At 44.1% G+C, this 13,370-nt stretch overlaps 1 protein-coding gene across 3 annotated transcripts in view; it reads left to right on the top strand.

Moving 5' to 3' along the window:
• Window positions 1-13,370, top strand: part of KIF13A (kinesin family member 13A) — a 209,641-nt gene that overhangs the window by 152,018 nt on the left and 44,253 nt on the right. For all 3 annotated transcript variants that reach the window (XM_047101542.1, XM_047101541.1, XM_047101544.1), the window contains exons 15-17: window positions 2,522-2,608; window positions 2,715-2,881; window positions 8,935-9,148. In XM_047101542.1, the coding sequence (XP_046957498.1) occupies window positions 2,522-2,608; window positions 2,715-2,881; window positions 8,935-9,148 (468 nt within the window). The remainder of the gene's footprint in view (window positions 1-2,521; window positions 2,609-2,714; window positions 2,882-8,934; window positions 9,149-13,370) is intronic.

Here is a 13,370-nt window from a genome sequence, read left to right as displayed (position 1 = left end):
TTTTCATTTAAAGTTTATTTATTTATTTGAGAGAGGCAGAGGCAGCATGAGTGGGGTAGGGGCAGGGAGAGAGAGAGAATCCCAAGCAGGCTCCACACTGACAGCCCAGAGACCGACGTGGGGCTTGAACTCATGAAACCATGACATTATGACCTGAGCTGAAACCAAGAGTTGGACTCTTAATCTACTGAGCCATGCATGCACTGCCACAAAATCTCTTTTCTAAATGAAGGAAACATGTATAAGAACATTAGGGGTGCCTGGATGGCTCAGTAGGTTAAGCATCCGACTCTTGATCTCGGCTCAGGTCATGATCTCAGGGTTCTTTTTTTTTTATTTTTTTTTTATTTTTATTTATTTATTTTTTTCAACGTTTTTTTAATTTATTTTTGGGACAGAGAGAGACAGAGCATGAACAGGGGAGGGGCAGAGAGAGAGGGAGACACAGAATCGGAAACAGGCTCCAGGCTCCGAGCCATCAGCCCAGAGCCTGACGCGGGGCTCGAACTCACGGACCGCGAGATCGTGACCTGGCTGAAGTTGGACGCTTAACCGACTGCGCCACCCAGGCGCCCCTCAGGGTTCTTGAGATCAAGCCCTGAGGGGCTCTGGGCTGACAGCCCAGACCCTGCTTGGGATCCTCCCTCTCTCTCTCTCTCTCTCTGTCTCTCAAAATAAATAAATAAACATTTAAAAAAATTATCTGCACTAAAAATTCTGGACGACTTTTCATCTCCCCCTAAAAAAAGTCACAGTGGCAAGGCTTTTACTATGTTAAAAATCAGTTGATGAGATCTTCCGATCGGCAGGAAATCCTATGAAATCTGTTATAGTGAGTCATTCACAGCCCCTTGAACCCTGTAAGCTGTAGCATAGCTGTGAGGTGAGGAAACCTGTGCCCTTGGGAGACCAGCTCCAGATGTCCTCTGGGCAGAGTTGCAGCTATAGGGTTTGAGACGAATCCCAGATGCACAGGCCAGCACAAAGCCAGAGACACAATGCACGTGATCTAAGGTGTGATTCGTGCAGTATAACAGACTCGGAGTCCTTTCCCCCATCTCTGGCTATTTGTCTTATTTTTACAATTTGTTTGGTAGATATTTAGGATTTAAGCCTGGTGTTCTTTTGTGTTTTCCCCAAGTTTCTGTTATGGAAAACTTCAAACATATAAAGTAGAAAGAAGAGTATGGTGAACCCCTGTATATCCATCATCCAGCTTCAAAAATGAGCATCTCGCAGACAGTTTTGCTTTCATTTCTATACCCTCCACATCTCCCCCTCCCTCCCCTCTGGGTTATTTTATTTAAAAAATTTTTTTTTCAACGTTTTTATTTATTTTTGGGACAGAGAGAGACAGAGCATGAACGGGGGAGGGGCAGAGAGAGAGGGAGACACAGAATCGGAAACAGGCTCCAGGCTCCGAGCCATCAGCCCAGAGCCCGACGCGGGGCTCGAACTCGCGGACCGCGAGATCGCGAGATCGCGAGATCGCGAGATCCCGCAAGATCGCGAGATCGTGACCTGGCTGAAGTCGGACGCTTAACCGACTGCGCCACCCAGGCGCCCCCCCTCTGGGTTATTTTAAAGAAAATTCCCGATAGTATAACTTTTTATCCATGAATGTCTCAGCTTGTATTTCTAAACAAGTGTTCGTGAACATAGCTTAAGTTCCATCACACCTAAAATAATTAACAATAATTCCTTATTAACCTTCATATATTGAGTCAGTGTTCACATCTCCCCAAAGGTATCAGAAATGTTCCTTTTCATTTGTTTCTTGAAATCAGGATCAAATAAAATTCAACCGTTGTCATTGGCTGTTTGTCTCTTTCAGCCTCCGGGTTCCTCCTCCCTCTGTCCCCATCCCCTTTTCCTTGCGTTTTAGTTGTTGAAGATGCTTGGTTGTTTTCTGTAGTCAGCATTTTGCTCGTTGTGTCCCATGGCATTATTTAGCATCTTCCACCACCTTCTGTATTTCCTAAATTGGTATTCTGATATAACAGCTTGATCAGATTCAACTCAAATTTGGACAAGAAAATTCCATAGGCATTCTCGTGTATGTTTCCATCAGGAGCACATCATGCCAAGTTGTCTATCTTTGAGGGATGTTGGCTGCCCTTGATCATCATGTTTTGTTCTTTTCTTTCTTTCTTTCTTTTTTTTTTTTTTATGTTCATTTGTTGAGAGAGAAGGGGCGGAGGGGCAGAGAGAGGGGGACAGAGGACATGAAGCAGGCTCCGCACTCTCAGTGCAGAGCCCATCATAGGGCTCAAACTCACAAACCACGGGATTATGACCTGAGTCAAAGTTCGACACTTAACCCACTGAGCCACTCAAGTGCCTCAGATCATCACTGCGTTCTGATCACATGTTTTGAGGGTGGTTGCAATTCTATTACTCCTTCTTTTGGTATTAGCAGAATATGTCTGTTGAGAGAAACTTCTCCATCTCTCATGGGCTGCTGGGTCTGGGTTCTGTCCTCTTTCCCACCGAACTGACATATTCCCTGGTCTTCTTTCAGGTCCTGTGTAAATGGCACCCTTGTGTGCAGCACTACCCAGCTGTGGCACGGTGATAGAATCCTGTGGGGAAATAACCACTTTTTTAGGTAACCTCTTTGGGTTCCCTAATATTTTCACTTTTTTTTTTTTTTTTTTTACTGTTACCTGAGTATAAAACAAGTCAATTTTCTCTAATGGTGGAAAACCCCACAGAATTAACTTACCTAAGAGGAAGCGGCGAGACTGGTTGAAAGACTTTGAAAAGGAAACCGGCCCGCCAGAGCATGACCTGGACGCAGCCAGTGAAGCTTCCTCGGAACCAGACTATAACTATGAATTTGCACAGATGGAGGTTATCATGAAAACACTGAACAGCAATGGTAAGACCTTCCCTCCGATTCCTCCGTCTTGCGCAGCTCCTATCCCTTGAGGGATGTGCTTGCATAAAGTATCACTCTGAAACTTAGATACATAAAATTGCTAATTTCTTACAGAAGCCCCTGGAGAGGGGCTCATGAGACATCCCATGGCCTGATCTGCTCCCTCAAGTGTAACCAAGGAGTGGGTGGTCCCTTTTTTGAGCCCCTTGTTTCCAAGCCAGTTGTGGTAACATTTCCAAGGTCATAGAGTCCGGAAGGACTATGGTGGCATTCCTTTTCAAATTCCCCTTACTGGGCTTGTCATTTCTGAATCTTTTAGAGCACAAAAATCCCCAGCAGGGCATGAACCCAGGAATTTCCAATGGAATGTAATGGGTAAATAAAAGTCATGATATTTTGCTGTAAATCCAGTTGGAAATTATACCATCAAAGAGGCTTACATAGCAAGCCCGGGTAGCTTTTACAAAAATGATAGCCACGGGCTTTATAGGCTCTTTGCTCGACCTGCACACTGGCTTGTCTCAGACCTTTAAGGAAGAGATTTCCTTAAAGCATCATTTCTAGATCCCTTGATCCAGAAAGTTTTCAATGTTTGTTTTAAAATTCTTCTCTGTATCTAAAAGGAAATCCTTTACCTCTTCATAAACACTTAACGTGCATTCAGTAAAATCCATATCACATTCTGTCTTGATGGCTGTTTTATAAATGTGCCCCTTCATTTTCCATCTCTCGGTCTTCTCATCTCCAGGCTTGTGCCTGGAAACTCCTCTGTTACCAGGTACAAGGCAGCATTTCTCGGACCAGAACTGTGTGACAACAAGTATAGCTGAGGCTACATTCAGGAGCCCCTGAGATGAGAAAGTCCGATCTCGCTGTCCCATTCAGCTGTTCTTTGAGTACCTAAGGATCATCCCCAACTTGAACCAGGGAGGACCTCCAGGAGCCTCTGCCGGCCGTGGTGCAGGGAGAGCATTATGTTTTCTCAGTCGGGCTCTCCCTTGAAAATGTTGACTTTTGCCCTCTATCTTTGAACCAGCCTATCTAGAAGAATGTGAGCATGGCTGGAGAAAGTTGGTCAGATCTCTGGCTTCTCAAATTGGGGATTCTGTTGCAGGAATAAAGACTCTGACCGTTTTATCTCTGGATTTTTAGCCCCAAGGACTCCCTCTTTTCAATTATAGAAATGAAGCCTGAAGAAAAGGCTAGATGGAGGAACAAGTGTGATGCATTCATATGAAGAATATAGAACAACCCCAGAAAAGAACATCAGTGAGACTGGGGAAACAGATTAGCTGCTGGGGCTTTGGACGCTGCACCCCAGGGTGCACCATAGCTAGGGGTCAGTCTACTCTGCTACTTAGTCGCCCAGTTGGGGGGAATCCCAAAAGACATTCCAAAGTGATGTTGAGACACCAGCATCACATTGATGGCCCATTTTACAACATGCCTGAGCAACAAGTCTCCTGTGAGTAATTTTTGGAAGCCCCAGTGGATACAGGGTGTGACAGGAGGGTGTGGGCTCCACTCCAGGTGCAGGAACACCCATTGGAAGAGCCTTATTTCTCTACATGAGATTACAGAGTTCCAGATGTCTCTGTTCTCTAACTGCAGAGTATCCTGGGGGTAGCAGTGGAATCCTCTGTTGTCCCACATCGTAGATTTCTAATTTTATTCAATCACTACCTTCCTATCATATTTATAGTAAACCCCTGAATAACAGATGAGTATTTGGTAAGTATTTGTTAATTCCTCCAATCCTCTTAGCCAAACCAATTAGTCACCAGTGACCTGCCTCATGGTATTAACATGAGTTATCCATTTGTATTCAGATCAAGCCTTGTTCTCCAGTGTTGATTTTATCTACTTAAAAATAGTGTTTCCCCCTCCCCACGCTTCACCCAATTCCACGGGTAAGGGGAGCTTGCCTATGGGGCACACAGGACGTGCCCTGATTCAGTGCTGAAATGCTGGTGGCCCAATGGTATTTACACAATTCACCTCTGCCGCTAGGTGGTTTCCCGATAATAAGCCTGTCTGCCTGGTGGTCGTCCCCCTGGTGGTCGTATTTGAAGATTCTCTTCCCTCTCATGTGGTTTCAGACGAAGCTCCTTCACAAACACTGGGAAAGAGGTTTTCACTGATTGTGACGTTAGCATGGGGGAGCTTGACCGGGTTTTAGCAGTGCTGCTGACTGATGCTTGTGTTACCTGCTTTGGCAAGACTCCAACTAACACGATTGGGAAGAAGCTGAAGTTTTTTGCCTGACAGAAGCACTCTGAGGCATTCCTGATTGAGGAATACGACCCCTTCCTCCCCAGGTCCCAACTCCATTGCCTTCCCATTGGTTAAAATCTAGTAGCCATTCTGTCCCTTATACATCCAACAGCACAAAAGTGCGATTGGTATCATTGGTACAATGACTAATGTCTTTATGACTGTTGACAGCAGAGCTGTTCAGGACATTGTACTTGCGGGTGGAGATTTACCTGCATTAAGCGTACAAGGATGTATTTTCAAATTTCTAAAATAAATAATGACCTAAAACACAATTCATTGGAATTAAGAGTAGAAGCAAACCTCGTATCTGTGGACAATAATGGGTTCTTCCCCAGGGTTCAGAATAAGAATCAGGCACTCATCTGTCTTCACAGAGTCAATGGTAGCTCTAAAGTAAAGAGCAGTGAAGGGGCTGGTGAAGAGTCATTGAATTTATTCCATCTGGGATTAAAAGGTTAGTTTTTGTTTCTTGGGAGCTTTTTCCCCCAAAGGATCTACTTCCCTTCAATTTAGTGCATTGGGCATCTTGGTGTGAATGAATACCATCTATCACATAAATGCCTTCCAGCCTCTAACTATTGACACCCTCTCTTTTCTGTTCTTGGGACAGATAAATAAGTTTGAACACATTACATAGTTAACATACCAGGTAAAGAATAAACTAATGAAGAAGAGAGAACATGCTATGCCATAATAAATGCTATCATTTGTCTCTTCCTAAAACACCCACCTCTTTGGTATCGTGGCCTTAGGCACCAGGCTCCCTGAGTTTTAAAACCCTTCATTCAAGAGAAAGAAAATGATAAGGGATAAAATAAAACTGTAGGCAATGTTTTGATGGTTGATTGCTTGGTTGAGAATAGGCCAAGTAGTCTTTGGCTTCTGTCCTAGGCCATATCATAGAGTCAGGTTGACTTGCTGATTAGGATAATCTATTTTAAAAATATGCTGTATAGTGATAAAGGCTTGAAACTGGTTAATTAATTTGAAAAGATGATGTTATCGAATATGTCTAAGAGAAAGGTATTTCCAGACTTGGGTTGAGGTCAGAGGTTTAAAAAAGAAAATGTAGACAGACAGAAACATCAGCTCCTGTATCTCTGCCTTGGCCCTGGATAGCATGGCCTGTCCCAGAGTCCTGGGGCAGGCCTTACTGGGGATAGATGCTTTGAGTTGCTCTCTCTTCTGTATCTCCTGGTTGGTTTGTGGCCAGTGATGAAGCCTGGTGAATAGTAGGGTGTTACGTCATGGCAGCTGATAAAGCAGTTTAAAGCAGCCTTGGTCACATGGCCCCTTCATTAGCACAGGACCTCAAGGGGAGATCCCCTCCACTTCAGCCATTTGGGACCATGTATATTTCTACACATCTCTGACTAAAAAGGAGAAATGAGGATTAAATATCTTATCTAGTGTCTTTTAGCAAAAATCCTAGAATGTTCTAAAACATTGTGTTTTCCAGTGTTCTGTCTCTAGAAAAGATTCATAGACACTAAGGTAGGGCTCTTGGAAATCAGGCTCCATGTAAGTATAAATGAATGGACCTAAATTTTAAACCTAGAGCCTGAAAGAGAAAAACCTAGAGCCTGAAAGAGAAAAAACATGTACTGTTTGAGAAGTGCATTTATTAAAAATTCTGAGAGAACTTTTCTAACCCTTACATTTAAAACTTCTTCAGACTTCTTCTTTACCATATTATTCATGTGTTTTTAATAAATTACAGGACAAGGTCAGAAGTTCAGATGCTTTGGAATACGTAGATATTCTACTCTATGGGAAAGGTCTTCCCTTTCCATGGTCTGTCTTTGTTTAAGAGTTTGGTATTTTGGGGAGCACCTGGGTGGCTCAGTCAGTTGAGTCTGTGACTTTGGCTTATGTTGTGATCTCTCAGTTTGTGAGTTCGAGCCCTGCGTCGGGCCCTCTGCTGTCGGCACAGAGCCCACTTCAGATCCTCTGTCCCCCTTCTCTCTGCCCCCCCTTCCGCCCCCTCAAAAAACAAATATTAAAAAAAGAAAAAGAGTGTGGTATTTTTAAGAGTTCATTTTCCATCAGATTTTCAAGTAATGTATTTTAGGGACCCCATATCAGGACTCTTGAAGAAAATCATTCTACTCTGAAAAAATGCTGAATTTTAGAATTTTATATAAGCAAAGAACAGTATTTTTTTTTTAATGTCTACTCTTAAGCAGAGTACAAGTTCTGAGCAAAACATTGGAGATAAGAATACTGTATCAGTCAATTACTAACTTGATGTCCTCCTCCCAGATAGTTCGCTCTGCTCTGAGTTCAAAACCTGGCTCTGTCACTCATTAGCTCTGATCTTAGGTCAGCATCTTTAAAATGGGAATGTTATCCACCCTTAGTTTGTTGCAAGGCATTCACGAGATGATGCATGTAAAAGGGCATATGCCTCTCCCTGAGTTGTAGCTGGTAGCTAGCAGAATTATTATTGCCATGTGGTTGTTATTTTTATTAAAACAACTCACCTGTGCTCTGTATAGCTAGTGATTTTTTTAATTGCTTTCTACTTTTTGTTTTATATAACTTAACCTTACTTGTTAAGCTAACATACTATCTTACTGTTCATATAGAAAATGAGTATAACTTACATGTTTATTTCACAAATTGATAGATAGAGTCTTCTGGAAAAGTCCATCAGTAGCCATCATTGGGTGGTATTTTTATACCCTCTTGTTATCCTCATTTCCCACTCTTAACCTTGGAAGTTAAACTGAGAGTCAAGAAGTGGGAATATAACATGAATGTCACAATTTGAATGACAGGCAAGGGTATGAACTCCAGGCCAGTCTGGGAATAGGAACGCATCTCCTCCACATCTCGTGTACTTGAAGGACATATTCACCGTGTTGGTGGTTTTCTTACTTGCCATCCAGGTAGTCTGACCTGTTGTTTCCCTAGAGTCCACTCACTTAGAGATGCCCGTAACTTTCTCCTTTGGACGTATGGTCAGTGCCTTCATCTTTCTCCACAGCATCCGGGTCAGTGGTCATTACCAAGCTAACGTCCTGCCACAGCCAGGGAGCCCTACCTACACCACAGCCACTGCTACCCATGGTCGTGGCCTTTGAACAACGTATATCTATCTATACTTATTCACCACGTGTATGTTGCTGATCTCTCGACCTGCAAAAACAGAAAGTAAAAAAGAGCCTTTGAGTTTTGCGAGTGAACTCCCCCTCCCCTCCCCCTTCTTTCTCCTTTTCTTTTCTTTTTTTGGAGGTGAATTGCCTTCTTGAATATCAGCACCTGAGAAATGGCCAGACCATATACTCAATATTTTCAAACACGTTCAATGATCTACAAGATCCCCCCCCCCTTCCACCACATTATAGAAATTCAGGAGTCATAAGATTTGTGGTTAGAATCAGAACTAAATGGGCATAGAAATGGACTACCATAAAAATGAAATCCTGTGTGGCTCTCTCTTGGAAGCCGTCTCAGGTTTCATGAAATTTTTCTCAGTGGGTCGAAGCCCGTTCCCTCTACCACCTGCTTAGAGTGGATTAATGATCCATGTAAACGTGAGCTCGTCAAATTGAAGAAACGCAGTAGATGTGGGGAATGTTTACACGCAGGACATTTATCTGAAATGTTAATTAAAAGGTGGGTGGGAGGATGCCCCTCAGGCCGCTCCGAGAAGGCATCTGCAAAGACTAGCTTCTGAGCCAGGAGATGGTTCCTCCCCGAAGAGGCACCTGGCGGGCTGCCCTGTCGTAGCCACCCCCGAAGACACCTTGCCTTGTCTCTTGGCTCACCAGATCCAGTGCAAAATGTGGTTCAGGTCCTGGAGAAACAGTACCTGGAAGAAAAGCGGAGCGCCCTGGAGGAGCAGCGGCTCATGTACGAGCGGGAGCTGGAGCGGCTCCGCCAGCAGCTGTCCCCGGAGCGCCAGCCCCAGAGCAGCGGCCCCGACCGCCTGGCCTACAGCAACCAGACGGCTCAGCAGAAGGTGACCCAGTGGGCAGAGGAGAGGTAAGAATGGGACCCCGGTGACCCAGAGGCCTGGCTCCAGGGCCTTGGAGCTTTGGGCGAGGCATGTGAAGGTGAGGACAGACCTAAGCAAGGAAGGAAATCTTAGTCCTGTGTCTGGTTATTAGCAGTCGCCTTTTCCTGTCAGAGATTCTGTCCATCCTCGGTATGCTTACTGGGATGTTAGTCATTAAAGACCATCCCTCCCCCCTTACCCTTCGATAAAAATGGCACCAGGTTACAGTATCATTGTTGCGGGGGCTCCTGGGTGGCTCAGTCAGTTAAGCGTCCAACTCTTGATTTTGGCTCAGATCACCATCTCCTGGTTCATGGGTTCGAGCCCCCCATCAGGCTCCTCACTGACAATACAGAGCCTGCTTGGGATTCTCTCTCTCTCCCTCTGTCTCTGCCCCTCTCCGCTTGCACTCCTTCTCTCTCTCAAAATAAATAAGTACAACTTAAAAAAATATATAAGCATTAAAAAAAAAAGAATACTGTTGTTAGATATTGAAGTAGATAAAGTTGGGATTGTTCTTTAGCATAAAACCATTTCTTATTTTAAATTTCCCTTACTTTGGAGTCTCTTTAAATACAACTATGATATTAAGAAATCTAAATGTGAATTTTCAAAATTTGTGACTTAAAAATATTTATATCAGGGACACCTGAATGGCTCAGTCAGTTGAACATCCGACTTCAGCCTAGGTCATGATCTCGTGGTTCATGGGTTTGAGCCTGCTTCAGGCTCTCTCTGCCCCTTTCTCTGCCCCTCCCCTGCTTGCGCTCTGTTTCTGTCTCTCAAAAATAAATAAACATCAAAAAATGCTTTTAAATAAAAAAAATATTTATCTCGGAACTGAGGTAGTGGTGGAGGAAACATCACCTGTGAGGATAGTAAATTATTGCTGAGTTCTGTTGTGTTCTCACTGCAGTCTAGGCGTGATGCTGATTTAGCACTCCCAGCAGCAGTGTGCAGTGGGAACAATTATCTCTGTCCTGAAGGTAGGGCACTCAGTTTACATATCCTCCTCAGTAACCCACCTGGCCCCTGAAAAGGCCAGCATCTGAACCCAGATCTATGAGTCCCATTACTAACTCGTATGTTGTTACAATAATCTTAGTAACGAAAGTAGCACCTGACGTTTGCAGAGCATTTACCAGGTGCCAGGCACTAAGTGCTTTACATGTGTCCATCTCATCTTCACAACCGCTACTATATTTTATCATTTGTACCCCACTTCACACATGAGGAACCAGGCTGAGAGGTTGAATGATTCACCCAAAGTCATTCAGCTGGTAACTTAGGACTGCGGGATCAAAGCCACGACTCCTGGGCCGGTACTCTCATTCTTTCAGCCACACTGCATCTCTCACAAGCAATGAGATGCTTAAACCTGAGCCACATTCAGGGAAGAAGAAGAAGAGGGAGAAAAGGGAGCCCTAGCCTGCACAACAGGCTTGCTGCGGTAACACACTTGATCGTTCTAAAGTAAGAGAAAAGAGTCAGTTGCGTTTTCCCCGGGAGCTTTCTGCTCATCTGTCTGGATACCAAAGTATGAAGATTTATCCTACTTGTAACACATTACTCTTTATCTTTTACTGTGCCTGGGTAAAAGAGACAAAGGTTATCAGATAATGCTTTTTCTGAAGAGCTGCCTTTTCCACCTTTACTGTGAACTGGTGGCTTTACTCTAATAACAGCGAGCTTGAAGGTAATTGGTGTGACTGGACCCACTGATACCCTTTCTGCCTACTTACTTCTTGTGTACTGAAGATTGTAAAAGACAAAAACAGAAAGATGCAACAGAAAAGGTAGATTTTTGTTTTAAAAATATTTTGTAATGCTTATTTATTTTTGAGAGAGAGACAGACAGAGCATGAACAGAGGAGGGGCAGAAAGAGAGGGAAACAGGGGTGCCTGGGTGGCTCAGTTGGTGAAGCGTCTGACTTTGGCTCAGGTCATGATCTCATGGTTCGTGAGTTCAAGCCTCGCATCGGGCTCTGCGCTGACAGCTGACAGCTTAGAGCCTGGAGCCTGCTTTGGATTCTGTCTCCCTCTCTCTCTGCCCCTCCCCTGCTCACGCTCTGTCTCTCTCTGTCTCAAAAATAAATAAACATTTAAAAAAATTTTTAATAAAAAAATTAAAAAAAAGAAAGAGAGGGGCGCCTGGGTGGCGCAGTCGGTTAAAGCGTCCGACTTCAGCCAGGTCACGATCTCGCGGTCCGTGAGTTCGAGCCTCGCGTCAGGCTCTGGGCTGATGGCTCGGAGCCTGGAGCCTGTTTCCGATTCTGTGTCTCCCTCTCTCTCTGCCCCTCCCCCGTTCATGCTCTGTCTCTCTCTGTCCCAAAAATAAATAAACGTTGGAAAAAAAAATTTAAAAAAAAAAAAAAAAAAGAAAGAGAGGGAAACACAGAATCTGAAGCAGGCTCCAGGCTCTGAGCTGTCAGCACAGAGCCTGGCATGGGGCTCGAACTCATGAACCATGAGATCATGACCTGAGCCAACGTCGGATGCTTAAGCATTGTTTTTAATGATTGTATTTTTTCCGTCAAGTGTTAAAAAATTTTTTTCCACTCAATTCCAGATTGATTCTCTTTGAGGCTCTAATTCTTAAAAGGAAGGAGAGTAGCAAGGATGATATTTGGAGCTGTCATTCAAGGAGATGAGAATGCTACAATACGGATTTCACCAGGGTCACTGGATAAAATTAAGATGTTGTTAATGATGGGCTGTTATATTAGAAGCTGGGACTCTTACCTAAATAAGTGTTGATGGCTTGTGAAATATCAAAGGACTCATACCTAAGTAAAGGTTGTGGGGCTGAAAATCAAGTATATTTAAGAGCTAGTGAGAATTACAAAGAAAACCAGAGATGTAGTTACTCTTTCTGCAAACTTGTAATGTATCATAGAGCAAGATATAAATATGTGAAAATTACATCACAATAGTCCGTTAAAAAACAGTTTTATCCAACAATAGGAAGTGTTTCAACCACATAATTATCCCTCTGTCATTGATCCCTCATCTGAAAATCACTTCCAGGAGCAGGAAATCAGCTTCATTCATTGAAGTGTTCCCAGTGCCTAGAACAGTGGTGTCTTTGGTAGGTGCTTTGCGAGTATTGACTGTGTGAAATTACTGAAGTGATAAGTGTGTGTGTGCTTGGGCAGGAAGCACAGTAAGGGAGGTGGTGGTTAGTAGAGGGTGGGACCCCCATGCTGTGGGGCTTCTGCCGCAACTTCATGGAGGATGAAGGACTTCAGGTGAGTTTGAAGGGTGGACACTGGACGGGCAGACAGAAGGCGGGAAGCATTTCGTGGAGAAGAGGAAGGTGTTTTGCGGATTGCATGAGAGCTGTTTTGTTTGCTCTGAGAGGTGAGTTGTATAGGAGTAGGGAGAGCGAAGTCCAAAGCTGTCCGGTAGGGCACACAGGTGCCTGCAGATTTATCCCAAGTGGGGAGACAAGGTTTTGAACTGAGGGCTGGCCTGAGACAGGCAGGAGTTTGTGTGACTGGTGGTGTCAGAGAAAGAGCCTGGGGGCTTTGAGGCTACCAGGGGTTATGAAAGCAGTAGAGAGATTTAGGGGATATTTAAAAGGAAAAATCCACAGAAGCCTTTTTTTCTGGATGTTGTAGAAAAGAGAAAAGACTGAGCTGGCTGAAAAAGAGTCAAGTCCAGGGAACTGAAAAAAAATGGTGTCACCTAGGAGAACCAGACAGACAGGATCGGTGTGCCATACGTGTTAGGGTAACTTCAGATTAACATCTTTGCAGGTGCCTCAGTGTCACTTTTGAGGTGATGAGAAAGGGGTAGAGACTGGGTATTCCAAGCTCCCCATTTTCCTATGAAGTAAGGGCAGGGGGTGTATAAATGGTAGAAAAGAGAAGGCAGATAAGCATTCTGCTAGTCTGGATTACCTTTGAACCCACCTGTGGAACCAGAACTCTTCCTTTCATTCAGTGGGTACTTCGGGGGTTTCCCACAATGGGCCGTGCACCTGACCACACAGTTCTCCCCCTGGGGTGCCTGCAGCTCCATAGGGGACACAGACATCAGTCAAATAATTACACGAATAAATGAGAAACTATAAATACAACACATCTACGGAGGCAAAAGATGTGGGGACTGAGAGGGCACGTAATGGCACATAATAATGTCCTATTCAGCGTCAGAACGTTGGAGAAGGTCTTATCAGGAAGTGCTATTATGTGGACTTGAGGAAAG

Source organism: Lynx rufus, unplaced genomic scaffold, assembly GCF_022079265.1.
Source record: "Lynx rufus isolate CCGP_SWC_20201006 ecotype Redwood Valley unplaced genomic scaffold, mLynRuf1.p SCAF_6, whole genome shotgun sequence".
Lineage (NCBI taxonomy): Eukaryota > Metazoa > Chordata > Mammalia > Carnivora > Felidae > Lynx > Lynx rufus.
The sequence above is the reverse complement of the archived record's forward strand: the minus strand, read 5'-3'. Positions and strand labels throughout refer to the sequence as shown.